This window comes from Pimephales promelas, chromosome 8, assembly GCF_988280905.1.
Source record: "Pimephales promelas chromosome 8, fPimPro1.hap1.1, whole genome shotgun sequence".
NCBI classification, from domain to species: Eukaryota; Metazoa; Chordata; class Actinopteri; order Cypriniformes; family Leuciscidae; genus Pimephales; species Pimephales promelas.
In genome coordinates this window covers 21,107,879-21,125,823 of record NC_142776.1, presented here as the reverse complement: position 1 = coordinate 21,125,823, position 17,945 = coordinate 21,107,879, and the positions used below count along the sequence as shown (strand labels likewise).

At 40.5% G+C, this 17,945-nt stretch overlaps 1 protein-coding gene across 1 annotated transcript in view; it reads right to left on the bottom strand.

The window, feature by feature from the left end:
• sned1 (sushi, nidogen and EGF-like domains 1) overlaps nucleotides 1–17,945 on the bottom strand; it is a 38,606-nt gene that overhangs the window by 5,528 nt on the left and 15,133 nt on the right. Inside the window, exons 12-23 of the mRNA XM_039691667.2 lie at nucleotides 16,759–16,890; nucleotides 16,307–16,426; nucleotides 16,044–16,160; nucleotides 14,568–14,711; nucleotides 12,412–12,588; nucleotides 11,201–11,314; nucleotides 10,983–11,096; nucleotides 8,247–8,360; nucleotides 7,811–7,927; nucleotides 2,814–3,101; nucleotides 2,193–2,376; nucleotides 1,123–1,235 (exon numbers count right to left, since the gene is read on the bottom strand). Coding sequence (XP_039547601.2) covers nucleotides 1,123–1,235; nucleotides 2,193–2,376; nucleotides 2,814–3,101; nucleotides 7,811–7,927; nucleotides 8,247–8,360; nucleotides 10,983–11,096; nucleotides 11,201–11,314; nucleotides 12,412–12,588; nucleotides 14,568–14,711; nucleotides 16,044–16,160; nucleotides 16,307–16,426; nucleotides 16,759–16,890 — 1,734 coding nt within the window. The remainder of the gene's footprint in view (nucleotides 1–1,122; nucleotides 1,236–2,192; nucleotides 2,377–2,813; nucleotides 3,102–7,810; nucleotides 7,928–8,246; nucleotides 8,361–10,982; nucleotides 11,097–11,200; nucleotides 11,315–12,411; nucleotides 12,589–14,567; nucleotides 14,712–16,043; nucleotides 16,161–16,306; nucleotides 16,427–16,758; nucleotides 16,891–17,945) is intronic.

The following is a 17,945-nucleotide window of genomic DNA, read 5'->3' as shown; positions in this document are numbered from 1 at the left end:
TTTTATCATCTGTGGAAGTCGTATGCCATAAAATGTGTGTCATTTCATCAAGTCAACGTGTTTGCATATCACTGCGCAGCCCGTTCATGCAGATTTCATACGTTCATGTACGCTGTTCAGGCAGAGCAAGAATGGTAGTCAAACAACCTAACTTTCCTTCTGAGACAACAATAAGTGGCAAGTATCTAAAATTCATGTTAACTAACCCTAACCAAAACCCCAACCCTAACTACAGTTGTATAAACCACTGACTTTGCTCTGTGGAGACAATTCAGTGATCTGACATGTTCTGAAATCGCATATGAATAAAGCTGAAATACAGTGCGTATACTTTCCTTTATGTCAACAGTCATTTCACAATCCCATACACCTCTCACTGTAGTAAAAATTTCTCGGTAACGCTTCCTTTTACAGTCCAGTTACCCATGTAAATACTATGTACTTATTTTACTGGGTAATAACTAGTACTAACCCTGAACCTACCCCTAAACCTACCCCTGATCCATGTACTTACCTTATATTAGCCAGTACTTTCTAGGTAAGTACACTGTAAGTAGGCTACTGTACTGTAAAAGGAAGCATAACCGATTTCTCACAGGTGAATGACGCATCATGTAATCCAATAACGTTGTCTCATGGTGTTTTGGAGGAGGTGTGTCTTTAGAAGGTGATTTGCAGGGAGGGTGGGATCGTATGCTTTCAATGCTAGCAGGCTAAAGTTAGCATTTTTCAGATCACCTATTGCACCTTCAATTTGCTTTAATATTTTTTAAACTACTGAATTAAAATTATCCATAACATAGTCAGTCACACTCACACAGACATACGTATTATGCATACGGGAAAAGACAAATATAACAAAACACATTGAACTTTCAAAAGTTCAGTAAAATATTTGTACAGTATCGTTGGAATTTGAAGAGATCGTTGGAATGGCATAGATAGCTCTAGGGGTCAGGACATATTCTAAGTGGTCATAATATAATTTTCTAAATGTGTTTTTAAAAGAAAATTACGTACCGCAACACATTACTTTCCATAAAAAGTAACTAGTATACATTAACGTATTACTTTTAACTTTTTCCTACACTGTTTGTAACACAGAGCTGGAAAGATACTCACTGGTCCAGAAGTGAAGTGGTCCAGCAGATTTGCTTGTTGATGGTAGATCTTCAGGGCGTAAACCACTCTGTGTGACTACGTCTACTGTGTACATCTGACCTGGGAGCAATGTGCTGTGGGTTACACACAACTAATCAGTAAAATATGTGTTTTTCAATTTCACATTTTAAACATTTGTGATCTCAGAACATTATATCAAATTTAGTGATGACAACCGGAAACATTTGGCCGAGACAGACAAAAAAAAAGAAAAGAAAAGAAAAATTCAGTTTCGGATAAAATTGTTTCAGAGGCCTGAAAGAGGCATAGTGAAATTTGACCAATGCAGTGATGATGAATTAGTCCTACTCTGACGACACATTTGAACTGTTTAAGTGTCCATTTTGCACACAACGTGAAGGGCTACAACAGGTAAACATGTCACCACCAGTGTGAATGCTTCACTATGATCAAAAAGTTGCAATATGTACTCTAGAACAATAAGTGGAAGATAAGAAGAACTACTTAGTGTAGTAAAATATATCACCTGAGAAAACAACACCCTGGCCTGAACAGCACAAAGTTTAAAAAAATTGTTTTTTAAAACCTAACAGAGGAATCGTGGCCATCTAGTGGCTCATATTTGTATTGCAGGCAAATGTTCTAACAGCTAGACAGAAGTTATTATTATTTTTTAAGTTTCTTTTTTTATTATGTGTTGGTGAGAAAACTACTGCTACTTAACACAATTAATTATGTGCTGCCTTCAAGTGAACCTACTATAGGTCCAGAGATTTATTATTACATCATGAAGTAGGGTTAGGGAAAACAAAACAAAACAAAACAACGGTCATTCATGTGCTCAGAACTCACACATTTCTGACTGCACTTGAAGGCTGCAAAAGACTAGATGGACCAATTACAAGAACATTTTACTCAAACTATGCAGACTATTCACAGACTTAAAATATGAGGGGGCGACAAACTTCAGTCTTGCAGTGCACATTGCTTGAGATGTAATTTGTGGCCAGGCCACACCTGTTTTCTCTTTCTTTGTGTATGTGCTGCCCTTGTTCTGTGTCATGACTGACCTGAAGGTGTACTCTGTGACGCTGCTATTGAGCACGGCTGTGTGAGGTCCACTACCATCTGCAGGCATCAGGGACACTCGAACCTGACTGATCGCAGTATGGCGGCTAACATGCACCAGCCACCGCAGCCATACCTGAGAAGACGACACATTCACTATCTCCAGCTGTTCCACCCTACGTGGCCCTGAGGCAGAACAGGAGAAGAAGAGCCTGTGAGTGAATACTCTACTTGTATATGTTAGTTTACAACTATTAGTGTATGAAAATGAATCACATTTAATAGTGCTTCACATATTTTTTCTTCATTCATAATATTAATTTAAGGGCCATAACAAGCAAACACAGAGTCAGACTTTATTAGGTGTCTTTAACTACTATGTACATAAAAATAACAAAATGCTAGGTACAATGTTCTTATTGTTTTTATGTTGTATATTAAACAGCACTTGTGCTTCTATTGGGGTGGGATAAGGGGTTTAGTGGTATGGTGAATTGTATCAAATGATTCACTTGAATGTTAGACCAAAACAGATATTGCATTCCTGCTGTCAAATTTTGCTAAGAAAACAGGATGTAACATAATCACCATAAAGGTACAGAAGAAAAAGTGGGAGCTCTCACTAGTGCGGATGAGAGCGAAAGCTGGCTGGCTTATGTCATTGCTGTTGGTGTTGCGTTTGACAGAGAAGGTGGAGATGTTGTAAAGCTGTCCGGGGTTCAGACCCTGCAGCACATAGGTAGAATGCTGCTTCTCCAGGAAGTCCGTCTTCCTTGGTCCACGACCAATAGGAGCAAAGGCAACAGCAAAGCCGCTGATCAAATTCTGAGTGGCATCTGAATGATCCCAGCGCAACTCAACTTCATTTTCTTCGACCCGTAACACATGCAGGCCAGATGGAGGCAACAGGTCTGAGAACAGTGAAAGTATTTTAATTAACTCAAATACCATCTAAGCCAGTGGTCCTTCACCACTAGAGGGCCTCAGCAAACTTCCAATGGGGCCTCAAGATGATAAAGGAAGCTAAAACAACAATCAAATCAAATCAAATCAAATCAAATCAAGCTGTTTCTTATTTCAATTCACCCTATTGAAAACTATTTGGTTACTCACAAAACTTCAGTTCCCTGAGATAGGGAACGTATTGCGTAGCTATAAACCATTTTACAAGATGTAAACAACACTGGTCCAGAAACACTTCCTGTTTCAGTTTGTAACTGTTTTCTTTATTTCACATGTAAAGAAAACATCTTAAAGATATTTGTTTAACTTCTTGATTCAGTTTTATATGTTCTGTTGGTTGTATTTTATCCAGCCCGTTCTCATCCTTTAGCGTCACATACGCTATATGACAAAACGGCGCTATACTACGCACATGGCACCCTTTATCGTTAATATTCACGCGAACCCAAGGCGTCATAAATCCTTTAGCGTAATATGAGACTACCCTACCCCACACCTAAACCTAACCATCACAGCGCGTGTTATATTAACGATAACGGGTGCCATGTGCCAGACTGATCTCATGAAGTAGCGTGTGTATGACACGCCAATTCGTATTTCCATTTTTGGCGTGCTATCAAGACGCATAATGGCTTTCCAGCGTGTTTATGAAATCCGTTGACTTAACGTTATACAAATATATAACTTACCTCAACCCCGTCCCTAAACTTAACCATCACTGGGGTTAATGGCATTTATGACTGGACATTTGACGGCGTGTACAGACACGCGGAATGACGCGAACGTTAATGGCGTAGACATACATGCATACACGCGGATAGCACAAAATGCGTAGAGATAACACGCCACCTGACTCGAAAGTGGCGTGTATGTTTACGCAAAAGTCATGATGTCATTTTGCATGTGCGTAGTATAGCGCCGTTTTGTCATATAGTGTTCTATATGACGCTAAAGGATGAGAATGCGTTGATTTTATCCCAGCTTTTATGTAGTGTTAAAAAACTGAAACAGGAAGTGCTTCTGGACCAGTGTTGTTTACATCTTGCAAAATGGTCTATACACAGTGGGAAAACTCATTTTTCCTGATTTACTGAAACCTTTATGTAAAACGCATTTGCAGCTGCACAGCTAGTCCACTGAGCGCCAGGCTCGCTCATAGGCTGTGCTGCAGCAACTGCACATCCAATGACGCGAGTGTGTGACCAATGAGACGACTCTACATCATTACATGTTACATGACACCATCAGGCCCTAATCATACTGAAAGCACCTTCACCTCCATGTTATATCATTTCATAAATGTGGACCAACCAAATGTGGAAGGGGAGGACCAACCTGCCACATCACAAATCTCCTGAATGGGACAGCCAAATAACCAAGCCCATGACGAGGCCATGCCTCTGGTCGAATGGGCCCTGATACCTATAGGGAAAACCTGACCCCGAGGTATAAGCCATAACAATAGCATCCATTATCCTCTTAGACAGTCTTTGTTTAGTGACTGGACCCCCTTTGGATCGACCACCAAAGCAAACAAAAAGCTGTTCAGCGTACAGTATACAGAGTACTTGTGTCCAGAGACACGCTCACTGCTGCGGGCCTGTGTGCATAAATAAAATCCCCAGCCGCCTGAACTGAACAGGAGGCTGTGGAAAGTTTTGCTGGTCTTTTCGAGGTTGGTCCGGCAACTCAAGCCCTCTCTCTTCATACCACTTGCTAGGATGGCTTAGGAGGCACAGCATCGAACAAGATGCTGGCACGGGCCTTGGCGCTTGGGACATTGGGAAACGTTTCGCCGCTCTTTTCTGGTGTTGGACATCAGCCTCAGGGCGGGGCAGAGAGGCCTGTTTCGCTAGCTTTGCTGGCTGAGGCGTAGACAGGGTTGGCTTGCGTTTGCTCGTTGCAAAGCTAGAGCGCTTAGGCAGGAAGTGTCGCATGGCCTGGGACACTTTCTGTGCCTCTGTGTACCTCTCTGAAAACCCCTTAACTGCTGGGCCGAAGAGACCGGTGCAGAAACCGGGGGGTCGAGGAACCTCGTTCTTTCCGCGTGTTTCACTGGCTTTGCTGGCTGAGGCGTAGACAGGGTTGGCTTGCGTTTGCTCGATGCAAAGCTAGAGCGCTTAGGCAGGAAGTGTCGCATGGCGTGGGACGCTTTCTGTGCCTCTGTGTACCTCTCTGAAAACCCCTTAACCACCAGGCCGAAGAGACCGGTGCAGAAACCGGGGTGTCGAGGAACCTCGTTCTTTCCGCATCTTTAATGTCGATGAGAGTTAGCCAAAGGTGGTGTTCAAGCACGACCAAAATAATCATGTTCTTACTGATCGCCTGTGCCAGGTCTGGTCCATTGTGCTGCGGTGGTCCCGGAAGGCCTCTGGGTCCCAGCCAGTCTCATCCATGGACCGGAGTTTGGCCTGGTAAACCTGCAACACAGCCATCGTGTGCAGGGCCGATGCAGCCTGACTGGAGGCGGAATACGCCTGTCCAGTGAGGGCTGATGTATTATGGCACGATTTGTTGGGGTGCACAGCTTTGGTTCGCCAGCTAGCAGTCGAGTTTGAGCACAGATGAGCGGCCACAGCCTCTTCGAGGGGCGGTAACGACTCATAGCCCTTCTCCGCAGTTCCATCCACCACGGAGAGTGTTGTGGAAACTGCAGAACCCTGTGTAGAATAAGGGGTGCGCCAGGCCTTGGTTAGCTCCTCGTGCACCTCAGGAAAACGTGGCACTGGTTTGTGACGAGGGGCTTGCTGGTGCCCCGTCAGAAACCAACCAGAAACCGCTCTCCTTTGAACAGGAGCGGAGATGATCGAGCAGGAGAGAATGACGCACGCAGGGACTTGGGGACGATCAAAAACATCCATGCTCTCAGGAAGCTATTGGCTGTTGCGCTTCTTCTTTCTTGGCTGAAGTAGGCCCAAGAGAAGGGGGCGCAGGTGACGCGGCATTGCCGTCCCTGGAGAGAGCTAGCCGAGTCCGCAGCATGGAGATGGGCATGTTTTCGCAAGCCTCACATCCGCCGGCAGAGAGTGCATTCTCCATGTGGTCGAGTCCCAGGCATGAGATGCAGCTCGCGTGTAGATTGGCCTCGTGCAGCTTGCCTCCACATGTGGCACAGGTTTCTACACGAGGCATTTGCTATGTAATTTTGTAAAAGGACACAAGGATATCACCGGATTGCCCCAGGGGAGACGGCGTCAGGAGGCACACACAGTTGAAGCGTAGTCTGCTGAACTTGAAGCTGCACAAGCTGAAATGGCTCGTTTGGCGGTGAAAGGGGTCAGCAAAAGTCAGAGACGTGTAGTTTGTCACTGAAGGAATAAAATCTGCTATAATGGCAAATTCAAGGACTAATATAGGCTAAGGCCACGCCCCGTGCTCTGACATGTAATGAAGTAGAGTGGTCTCATTTGTCACACCTCATTGGGCGAGCTGTGCATTTGCAAATGCGTTTTACATATAGGTTTCAGTCAATCAGGAAAAAGGAAGTTTGAAAGGGAACTGTATTTTTTTCTTTCAGTTATGAGGTAGCATAGTTTTAAAGGTGATTTTGACGGAAAAGTCATGTAAATTAAAGGTAAGGTAGGCAATTGCAGAGAGGTTAGCAATAGCAAGCTAGCTTTAAAAGCATTAGATCCCACCACCTCCCCCTATCTCATATCTTAAAACCACATGACATTACAATAATAATGAAAGTAAACAACTTACAGAGCTCTAGTTATACAACCTCACTGCTGCAGATTCATTTCGGCGTTTATAATGTTGACATAGAAATGCATAAATCCGAGTGAACAGCTCGGGTAAAACGTCACAGGTTGCCATCTGGCAATTACTGTAATGACATGCCGTGAAAGCAGCATAAGCTCGTTGTTTTGGATTAGGAGGAACTGTAAAAAGCGACTGCTGTTTGTTTTTGGCACTCTGTGGTTGTCTACAACTCTGTATAGCCTTACAGAACGAGCAGTGAGTGGAGGTATGGAAATAGGCCTACATACATGTTGACAGGCAGGGAGGACATTGTAATCCATGTATATTTCTTTATATTTAAAAAATATATATAAAAATTGTTGATATTATTGATCCTATTACTTCTATCCTTCTATTATCGATTGCTTTCAGGAAGAGAGTTTCAACCAGTATAACAAAAAGTGTTTATAAAACAAATTGCCTACCATACCTTTAATAATAAAATCTTAAAATGGCATGGTATTTTTTATAAAAAATGTAAATTTTTTGTAGCACTAAGGAGCTTTAAATTATGTTATCAAGTAGAAATTGTGAATACAAATGACTTGCTTATCCAGTTAATCACGAAACGCTTTGATAAGTCATATAAATTCATTGGTTAATAAAGTGGGATCCTAGAGAACATTCAGCTCTTGGAACTTTTGCAATTCTGAAACTTATTTAAATTTGAATTAGAATTATTATAGTTACTTATTTTAATCTATGGACACTCTCAGTTTCCTAAAATAAAAAAAAAAGTTTGAAAATCAAACATACAGCAGATAACGAATCACTTTAACAAATCACATTGCCAGCAAAAACACACAAACACTGAATTCCTTTCTATCTTAAAATCTAGTTTCTTTCTAAACAGCCTCCACTTAAATAAAATGGATATGGGTTGATTTGAAATAATGGAAGATCAGGAGCTGACCTCTCTCACAGTCTCTCCCTGTGTGGCCCACCCTGCAGGCGCAGCTGTAGTTCCCCCTCCTATCACTCCAACAGACACCTCGGTTCCCACACGGCTGCAGTACACATGGGTTCTCCACTAGACGGCAACAGAGGATCGATCGAGACCTTACATTTAAAGCACCCGATCTGACAAAGGTACAGAACTAAGATAATGACCCATAGATTTCTGGGAAGTGGAAGGATACACAGATTTCACAAAGAGAATTCAGTTCTATTCAAATCAATAAAAGCAATCTTTTAGGTTTTTTGGGGGGGATTTTTGAGTTTAAAATAGAAGACATTGTTTTATTTTTATTTTTTTTTGCCAGAAGCAACTGAAAGTCAATTAAAATCTTAATAGTTCTCATTTTCTCAATTTTCAGTTTCGAGTAATATTTAATAAATAGTTAACATACATGTCTGGCAGCGGTCTCCAACATAACCCTCTTTACACACACATAGGTGGTTCCTCCTGTAGCCTCGGCATACACCTCCATTCAAGCAGGGATTTGGCTCACATCCATCCTGTTCTGCAAAACAAACACACACATCTGTATCATAAGATGGGAAATCCTTCATTCTGAGAGGTGGGCTGTTTGTAGGAGATAAAGTAGGTGTGAAGTGTTTTGAGTCTCAAAACAGATTTACTGTAAGTCAGAATCAAGGGGAAAGCAAATTATGCAGGATGACAAAAACAGCTGCAGATGCAAGCTGGAAAATAAGTTGGGAATCAAGGCTCAACAAAAACAGGTCTCTTTTTTCTTTCTATAGCTACCATATTGTAGCTGAGTTGGCTACAAGCATGAGTTTGTTGTGTTCACAAAGGCCCTGTCTGCTTTCATGTAGATGCTTCATAAATCCTTGTAAAACAAGTCTATAAAAAGTATTCACCCCCTTCGAAGGTTTAATGTTTTACAACTTCACAGAGAATTTAACTAGGCTATTGTTTGTTTGTCAATGTCTAAACAAATTTCTACAAATTGGTCATTACAGTTATTAGATACAAATGTTTTACATAAGTAATTAAGGTGGTATTTAGCAGATGCAGCTTTGGCAGTAATTATAGTCTTGAGTCTGGGTAAATAAAATCAGATTTGCACATTTGGACACACTACAGTTTTCCCCCATTCAGGTTGTGTGGAGACTGACTGTGCAGCCCTTTTAGACAACCTGGTTGTTTCTGCATTTATTTTATCTTCTACCCTCACAAATCATGCTGCAGAAAAGGATCTCCATACACTATGATTCGAGAGAGGTGTACCTATGGTCGGAGTAATGGGCATGCCAAAAAGTGAATTGTTACAACATAACCCCACCCAGGGCTGGACTGGGACAAAAAAAATCGGGCATTTTTTTTTGACACAGACTGGCCCACTACATATGATCAAAAACACAAACAAACTTTTGCACGCCCTTGAATATGTATACCAACTCCTATTAAAACCACTAATGCCATGTAATAAGTACAAACTATACACTCCACAATAACAAGCTGCATTTGGATAGCAATACCAATTTTTCCCACAGGATTTTTTGGAAATGCAGGGACTTTGGGAAGTACACATCTGTCCCGGGGGTTTGGGGGTATGCTCCCATGTAAGAAAATGTTATGCTTTTTATGTTAAATTCGTCAATCTGGTGCACTTTGAGAGTTCAAATTTAATAGCTCCAACCCATATTCAGTGTGCAAACTTAACAAAGAAAAACCCAAAACTCTTTTAGTTTTAGTGATAAAGTGTATGTCTACATTACACGACTGTAATACTAGTTATTTTTTGATTTTTATTTTATTTGACCTTTATTTAACCAGGAAAATCTCTCTGAGATTAAAAATCTCTTTCACAGGAGAGTCCTGGCCAAGAATGGACAGCAGTTACAGTCACAACTTAAAAACACTTAAAAACAATACAAATCAATGAGTCTACTTCGAGTGATCGAATAATAGATTTGAAATGTTCCATAGGCAACATAATAATATTATAATTAGTTATAGTGTCAATATGAGACGCAGATATATATGGGCCAGAAGGCGCATCCTAGTGGTCTAACCCTAAACCTACCCATAACCAAACAAAGCTCTGTGCGTGTTATATTGATGCTAAAGGGTGCCATGAGCGTTGGATTTAGACGAAAATTTAAAAGCGTCACTATATGAAGCCCTAGGATGAGAACGCGTTGTCCACCTCACTATTCTCATCAGCCACTTGAATGGCCTCTGAAGTTTTTTTTTTTCTTTCACGCTATTTCTCTGCACATTCCTTGCGTTTCTTCTCCATCACTCTGACTATTTTGACATAAACACAATGCCACTGATCGCTCACTCACTCAAAGGATATGTACAGGGGTTGGACAATGAAACTGAAACACTGGCCAATGTTGGAGGTTTCACATCTATATGCCTGGCGGCCAATCTTCAGAGTGAAGCACGGGTGGATCAGTGATGGTTTGAGCTCCAATATCATGACAATCCTGATTGTATTTGATGGACACGACACTGCCGAGGACTACCAAACCCTTCTGGAGGATCATGAGCACCTGATGCTTAAACCGTGTATCAGCATGATCATGCACCAACACACACAGCAAGACTTGTGACAGAAGGGTTTGATGAAGATGAAAGTGACGTTGAACATCTCCCATGGTCTGACAGTCACCAGATCTGAATATTATTGAGGTGTTTTGGAGGAGCGAGTCCACCAGCATCATATAGTGACCTGGACACTGTTCTGGAAGAGGAACGGCTCATAATCCCTCTGGTCACTGTGAAGGACTTCTATCTGTCAATTGGTGCTGTATTTGGATGCAAAATGAGGCCCTCACCATTCTAACAAATTATTGTGTAGTAAAACCAGGTGTTTCAGTTTTTTTGTCCAACCCCTGTAGCTAACACTACATATGCCCCCCCCCCCCCCCCCCCCCCCCGACCCATGTGATATTTGTTTGCAATGGATGGATGCATGTTTTTAAACTTCAGTCTGTCGGTTGCAATCCACTGCCATTATAAAACTAGGAAGAGCCAGGATATTTTTTAATATAATATATATATAATATAGTCTGAAAGAAAAAAGTCATATACACCTAAGATGGCGTGAGGCTAATTAAATCATGGGGTAATTTTCATTTTAAAGTGAACTAATTCCAGATGACTTTACCTATCTCACAGTCCTGTCCAGCATAGCCCTGCTGGCAGTGGCAGAAGTAAGAGCCAGGCTGATCCTCACAAGTACCTCCGTGCTTACATGGCTCAGAAAGGCATTCATCAATATCTGTCAAAACATTCACAGATATCTAAACTCAAACCATGTTTTCACACAGAGATGTCAAAATCTGTAATATCTCAACGTTAGTATAAATAACAGAGGTGTGTTACCTGTTTGACAGCGCTGGCCAGTAAAACCATCTTCACATTCACACAGGTACGAGGTTACCCTATCGCGGCAAGTTCCCCCATTCATACACGGCTGAGACAAACACTCATTTATCTCTAAAGAAAAAGAGATGGTGAGAGTCATTCGCATACAAATCTTAGCGCACAGACCAGGGAAACATTCTCTTTCAGCATTAAAACTTTTGGTAACACTTTAGTTTAAAGTCTAGTTCTCACTATTAACTATTTGCTTACTAGCATGTATATTAGGATATTGGCTGTTTATACTTTTAAAGCACTTATTAATGCCTTATTTTGCATGACCATATTCTACATCCCTTAATTCTACCCAATACCTAAACTGACCAACTACTTTACCTGCTAATTAGGAGTTTACTGAAGCAAAAGTCGTAGTAAATAGTTAGTTAATAGCAAGAATTGGACCCTAATATAAAGTGTGACCAAATTTTTTTGTGTGTGGCCCAGTTGGGTAAAGTTCAGATTTGTTTATATCCTGGAAATATTTTCACTGATCTCACCACAAAATAAATAAATAAATAAATCAAATATTTGCATCTTTTCTATTCAGACACACATTTTGTGTACAAGGCATACATGTCATTGATTAAGAAGGCTTGTTGTAGAGCCCTTGTATGATTCAGGGTAAAATCACACCGATCGTTGTAGAAACTTTGCGTGAAAGCGCATTAACACTCTTCAAGATGAAAAGAACCTGATATCTAAGAAATTCTTCCTGTAGACAACAAATACTGTAAATCAGGTGTTAGGTGACAAGCTCTTACCCACCTCATTGCAGCAAGAAAGCCGAACAAGGCATTTGCATTTGGATTCCTGCTTGTCTCACTGTGTACATGGCCAGTTTATTTGATACTATACAAATGATGTAGTAGCTCTTGTTGCCAAAGCAGCATCATGTTTTACTCAGAAAAACCACAGCGTTCTTTCATGTTTAGGAGCTCTGAACTGACTACATTCTGTTAGCACCCTAACATGCTAGACAAACGTTATGTTGGTTTCAAACTACAATTTGTTTTAGAGTGTTTCTACTTGTTTGACATTTTGTAGGCTCATTAGCTCTTCTTCCCTGCATTCCAAACCAACCATCCATTTTGGAATGTTGGTTTCAGGGTGGGAAGGACTTGGGTAAACTTTGAACAACAAGGGTTTTGAATAAACAGCAAGTCTCCACTAACCTTCACAGACTGGAGGCTGGCTCCAGGAGCCCTGGCTGCTGCAGATGCTCTGGGTGGCCCTGGGAAGGGGAGTGTAGCCTGGGTGGCATGCATACAGGGCCATGGAGCCGGGGGTAGTGGAGGAATACTGCACCTCTGCATGCTTGACTTTCACAGGGGGGCCACAGTCCAGACCTGCTGTGTGCACACAGTATACAAAGCGTTTGCAATTAGTCAGGTTTGTTAAACAATTATAACATTTACAGTTCTTATATTACAATTATTATAAAAAGATCATTAGTCATTATCATATTTGGAAGATACTAACATACATTAATTTTACAACGTATACGCTATTTGCTATTTAGGCTAATTAGAACACTTTTAGATACTCTAACTTTTGTAAAACATCCTTGGGCTTTGGAAAGGTGTTATAAAAATAAAAATTATTATTATGATTATAGAGCAAATGTACACGTCCTGATTTTGCCGTGTTTAACGTCCTTTGCGATTGTTGCACGTTGGGCTGTACAAACATCTTTGCTGTAAGCTGTGTCACTGTAAGATCTCAGTTGTCATCAATGTCAGTCTGTACGATATTCAAGACGCGTTAAAAATGGATCATTACACAAGAAAGCTTGTCCAGACTTTTATATCATCAATTATTGACACGTTCGGTGACAGTGAGCTCCATTACACTCGGGATTGAAATGGTGGCAACAAATAAATCTCAAATGTTAATTTTGGTAATGGCTTTTCTTGGAAAACGATTAAACGAAAATAATTTGACGGTCGTTGTATAGAAGTCACACTGCAGAACTTTGAGTCAAATCTTCTGATACTGCCAATTTCGTCTGAGGTCAAATTTGATCGCAACAGTCATTAATCGGCTGATGGTGAGCATGTCAAGCTAGCGATTTTAGCTTAGGATATATTTAGGATTTGTAAAATTTGTCCCTCAAGGACAAATCGTGGCCAAAATTGTACAGTGTGAACCTATAGCTATTCCTGGAACAACATTCCTGTCTGAAAATTGAATCCTAACTACATATCCCAACCCCTAAACCTAACCATACCCCATCAGATGAAAATGATAGGTGAATACCACTGGTGTATAGATGCACCAAACCAGTGGTTCTCAACCTCTCCTGCAGGGACCCCCTGACAGGCCATGTTTCATGTTTTAACCTTGAAATGGCACACCTGATTCAATTAATTCAAGGCTTAATGTGTCGTTATTTGAGTAGGAAGTAGGAATTAGTCAATTAATCAATTTCTCAACTACTCATTAAGCCTTTAATTAATTGAATCAGGTGTGCCATTTCAGGGTTAAACTAGAAACATGGCCTGTCAGGGAGTCCCTGCAGGAGAGGTTGAGAACCACTGCACTAAACCCTGAGTATAAGCCTAAACTTGACATAAACTGAAAACTTGTCCCTCAAATCTGATTGGTTGATTGGAATGTTTATCCAGGATCAACAAAGATGTTGATCCAGGAATGTTGCACTTGGTGAAATCACGTTTTGTGACAAGACCTACATTGCAAAAAAAAAGGGGGGGGGGGGGACTGTTGGAAACACTATAAAACAAAACACTGTGAGCAGAGGCAGCAACCCATAGGCTATTTGTTTCTTTCTACAAAATAAATTATTGCTTTTCCCAAAAACATAAAGAACCAACCTGTCTCACTTTACCCAATAACACATGGCTACATTTACAGCCACGAGCAGATCCATAAATAGAGTGAAGCTGTAAAAACATCCTTTTTGTGAAATGTTTTAGGTGACAAGGGGATGGTATTTCATCCTATCATGGAACAGCAGGACACAAATTTAACTGCACTTTGTGAAAAACCCCGTAGAATCAACAGTGACGGAGCAGAGTTATAACTTCTGTTCAGAGAGAGTATCAAATGCACTGAGTACTTTATCTAGCTCCGTCTCTAGAGAGTCGTCACACAACCCAGCTTTTACAGCAGGAACTGGCACCTGCTGCTTAGTCCTGGCATCATCTGAATGAAGATGGACTACTGCTGTTCTTCTCCTAACATGCATATCACTTACACCTAAATGAATGAATGGGGACTACCACAAAGAGCCGTGCGAGTTCCTGATTCCCGTCGTGTTGGCAAACAGTTCAGTGTAGGCTACATCATAGGTAAAACAGAGTTTGATTACCCTCCAAAGCTGGATTGGATCCTTTGTTGATCTCGCAGTGTCTTCCTATGAAGGATGGGGAGCACTCACATTTGTATTTACCAATGTAGTGGAAACATGTCCCCCCGTTCAAACAGGGACTGGAAGCACAAGGATCCGGCTTTCCTAAACACAAAAGTTTAAACCGTCACGGACAGTTGGTGTACACGTGTGTGCATAAACTGGGCATTTGCAAAGTTTTACTATGAAAGAAAGCACTGCAACGTGTGTGCTCTAAACGAGGCCAACATGTGTGAGAAATCATTGATCATTACAGTAGCACTGAGAAAGAGAAACAGCTTTTCATGCATGTGCCAGGGCAAGTTGTTTTTCTAACATGTGAGGAATCCAAGTGTTGAACAAACTCCAACAAATTGGATCATTACACAAGGCCAAACAGTTGCACAACTCTAATGTTGGACGAAGTTGGGATAATGAAAATCTTGAGATGAAAAGAATCTTGGCTTTGATGGGCTTTTATCTTTGTACAGTTTTATGGCACTCTGTGTGTGCGGAAATGCCATTTTCCAAACATGAAGAACTGCAGATTACACTATAATTTGATTTGACCAGAAAAGAGGAGAGGAAGGGTGAATGAGAACTGTAACATCCCATGGGTGCTCACTGCTGGCTGGTAATTTACAGTAACACATGCACACACTTAGGTCTTTTTAAGGCAAATAAAATGCAAAAGAATCGCAGACGAATGGACCAGGCTGAAGGAAATGGAAATTCATGGCCCTACAATACAGGGTGCAAAACGAATGTACTGTTTCATTTATTTTGCGATCATGACCCAGTTTTTTAAAAACAATCAGTATGGGCTACTTAGGATCTGTATGTAGTACCGTAACAAACAAATGTATATTTTTTTAATGTAGTAAATCATGTAAAAAGAATAGGATTTAAAGATAAAAACGTTGGAAAAAATGCAAACTGACTCAGATGTGTGTGCTGGATCGTTAATTAATGAGAAACATTTTTTTGCTCAAAGAAAAACCTCACTAATTTCTCTAGCTATGTATGTAGTTCACAGGATTAATGTTTTATTCCAACACTGCTCTAATATTGTTTGTTTCAGACGCTTGATCCAAATCTAAAATTGTATTTGCAGGAACGTTTTATTGTTAGATGAAGAAAAACTAAATAAAAAAAATGCTATAAACTGCTTTGGTGGCAGGCAAATATTCATCTGGCATGAATAGCTTCATAGGAATCTGTTATTCAAAATTTCCATGTGAAACATGTTTGGTGTGAAAGGGCTTTTATGCTTAGCAAACTAATAAGATTCTTTAAACAACATAATCAAAATGTCATTCACAGCTGTGAATGACATTTTGATTATGTTGTTTAAAGAGTCTTATGCAGTCTGCATTTACATCCACAGCAGAAAACCACTTATTGCATGAAAAATTGTCTTGAACACTGTCCCCCAATTGTCTTGAACTAAACACTTACCCACTTCACAGTGTTTCCCTGTGAAACGGTAGGGACAGACACACCGGTAGCTGTCAGCCTCTTCTTTACAAGAGCCTCCATTACGACAGGGACCAGAGGCACAGGTACTTAATCTGACTGAGGGGAAAAAAGAGGAAATTAAATGCCTTATGTATCTGCAAGTAGGCAAAATGACTTGTGAAATGTGTTATAATATCATGCACAATGACCAAATTACTGAGAATGTGTACAAAATGTTAACAAGGATGCCAGATGTAACATACCTCTTTCACAGTGCTGGCCTCTGTAGCCATGCTTGCACTCACAGATGTAGTCTCCATCTCTCTCATAGCAATACCCCCCATTCTGACACGGTGAAGAATCGCAGGCCGATCGGGGCTGTACTGAAAAACACACACATCGGCTTCACCACGTTCCCTCACAGCAGGTGATCGCTTTTACCATTCACTAGTAACTTTTATTTGTGTGTGTTGGAGCGATTTCATTTAAATGCACACCACAGTATGAATCCTCTGTGTATTTTAATAGCCAAGTTGAAACTTTACCTTTGTCGTTATGTCAACATACAAATAAATCTTTCTTTTTCCATTTACTCAACATAGCGCCTTCATTGCTTTGGGGACCTTTGCCATCCTGACGACCTGGCGCAGTTTTTGTTCATTTGTCATGGAGACCACGCTCAGCACATGGCTTCAAGGCTCTCCAGGGCTCTTACCATATGGGTAGAAGTCCTTGTGATCGAAGTCGACACCGGTTTGGCAGGTGCAGAGGTACGTGCCGCCATACTCCAAGCATGGGCCTCCATCCGGACATGGTCTGTTGTTACTACAGGGTGTTTGTGTTACCTCTAAGGAGTGAAAAAATCCACAGAAGTTAATTGGGTAACACTTTATTTGAAGGGGTGTGCATAACACTGTCATAAACATGACATAACACCTGTCATGAACATGAAGGAGTCTTTATGAATGTTTATGACTGTTGTCATTAAGTGTCATTCGGTAAATTATGACACTTTTAATGCAAAGTTGACATTGTTTAAAATGTCTTAGTTATGACAACTTGACATTAACCAAGACAAAAATGTCTTAGTTATGACAACTTGACATTAACCAAGACAAAATTGTCTTTGCTATGACAACTTGACATTAACCAAGAAATCATAACCTGTCAACCTGTCACAAATATGTCATAACAGGTCTAATTATCAAACTTAAAGAAGTTATTTAGCTTTGTGTTAACATTACATTACCCTGTCATATGTTATGATTGGTTTTAACTTTGGTTGTCATGACTCCATTATAACTGTGACATGAATATTTTACTTGTCCTCAAGTAAAGTGGAACTCATTGTACTAGTTATAAAGATGTCATTAAGGGTTATTATTACACTGTGTCGAATGCTTTAACAACAGTGTCATTAATATTTCCCCTTACCTCAAGTAAAGTGGAACAAGTTGGACTAGTTATAAAGATGTCATTAAGGGTTATTACACTGTCAAATGTTTTAACAACAGTGTCATTAATATTTCCCCTTACGTCAAAGTGGAACACATTGGACTAGTTATGGTTTCTTGATTAATGTCAAGATGTCATAATTAAGACATTTTTGTCTTTGTTAATGTCAAGTTGTCATAACAAAGACATTTTAAACAAAGTCAACTTTGCATTAAAAGTGTCATAATTTACCGAATGACACTTAATGACAAAAGTCATAAACATTCATAAAGACTCCTTCATGTTCATGACAGGTGTTATGTCATATTTATGAGAGAGTCTTATGCACTTATTGTTGTATAAATATGTGTGCAGTACAACCACTCATCAATAAAGCATGTTGCTTATGATTGACAGACTGTTTTCAGATTCTTATGATTCTCAGACTTTCAGTGCCTTCCATCATCA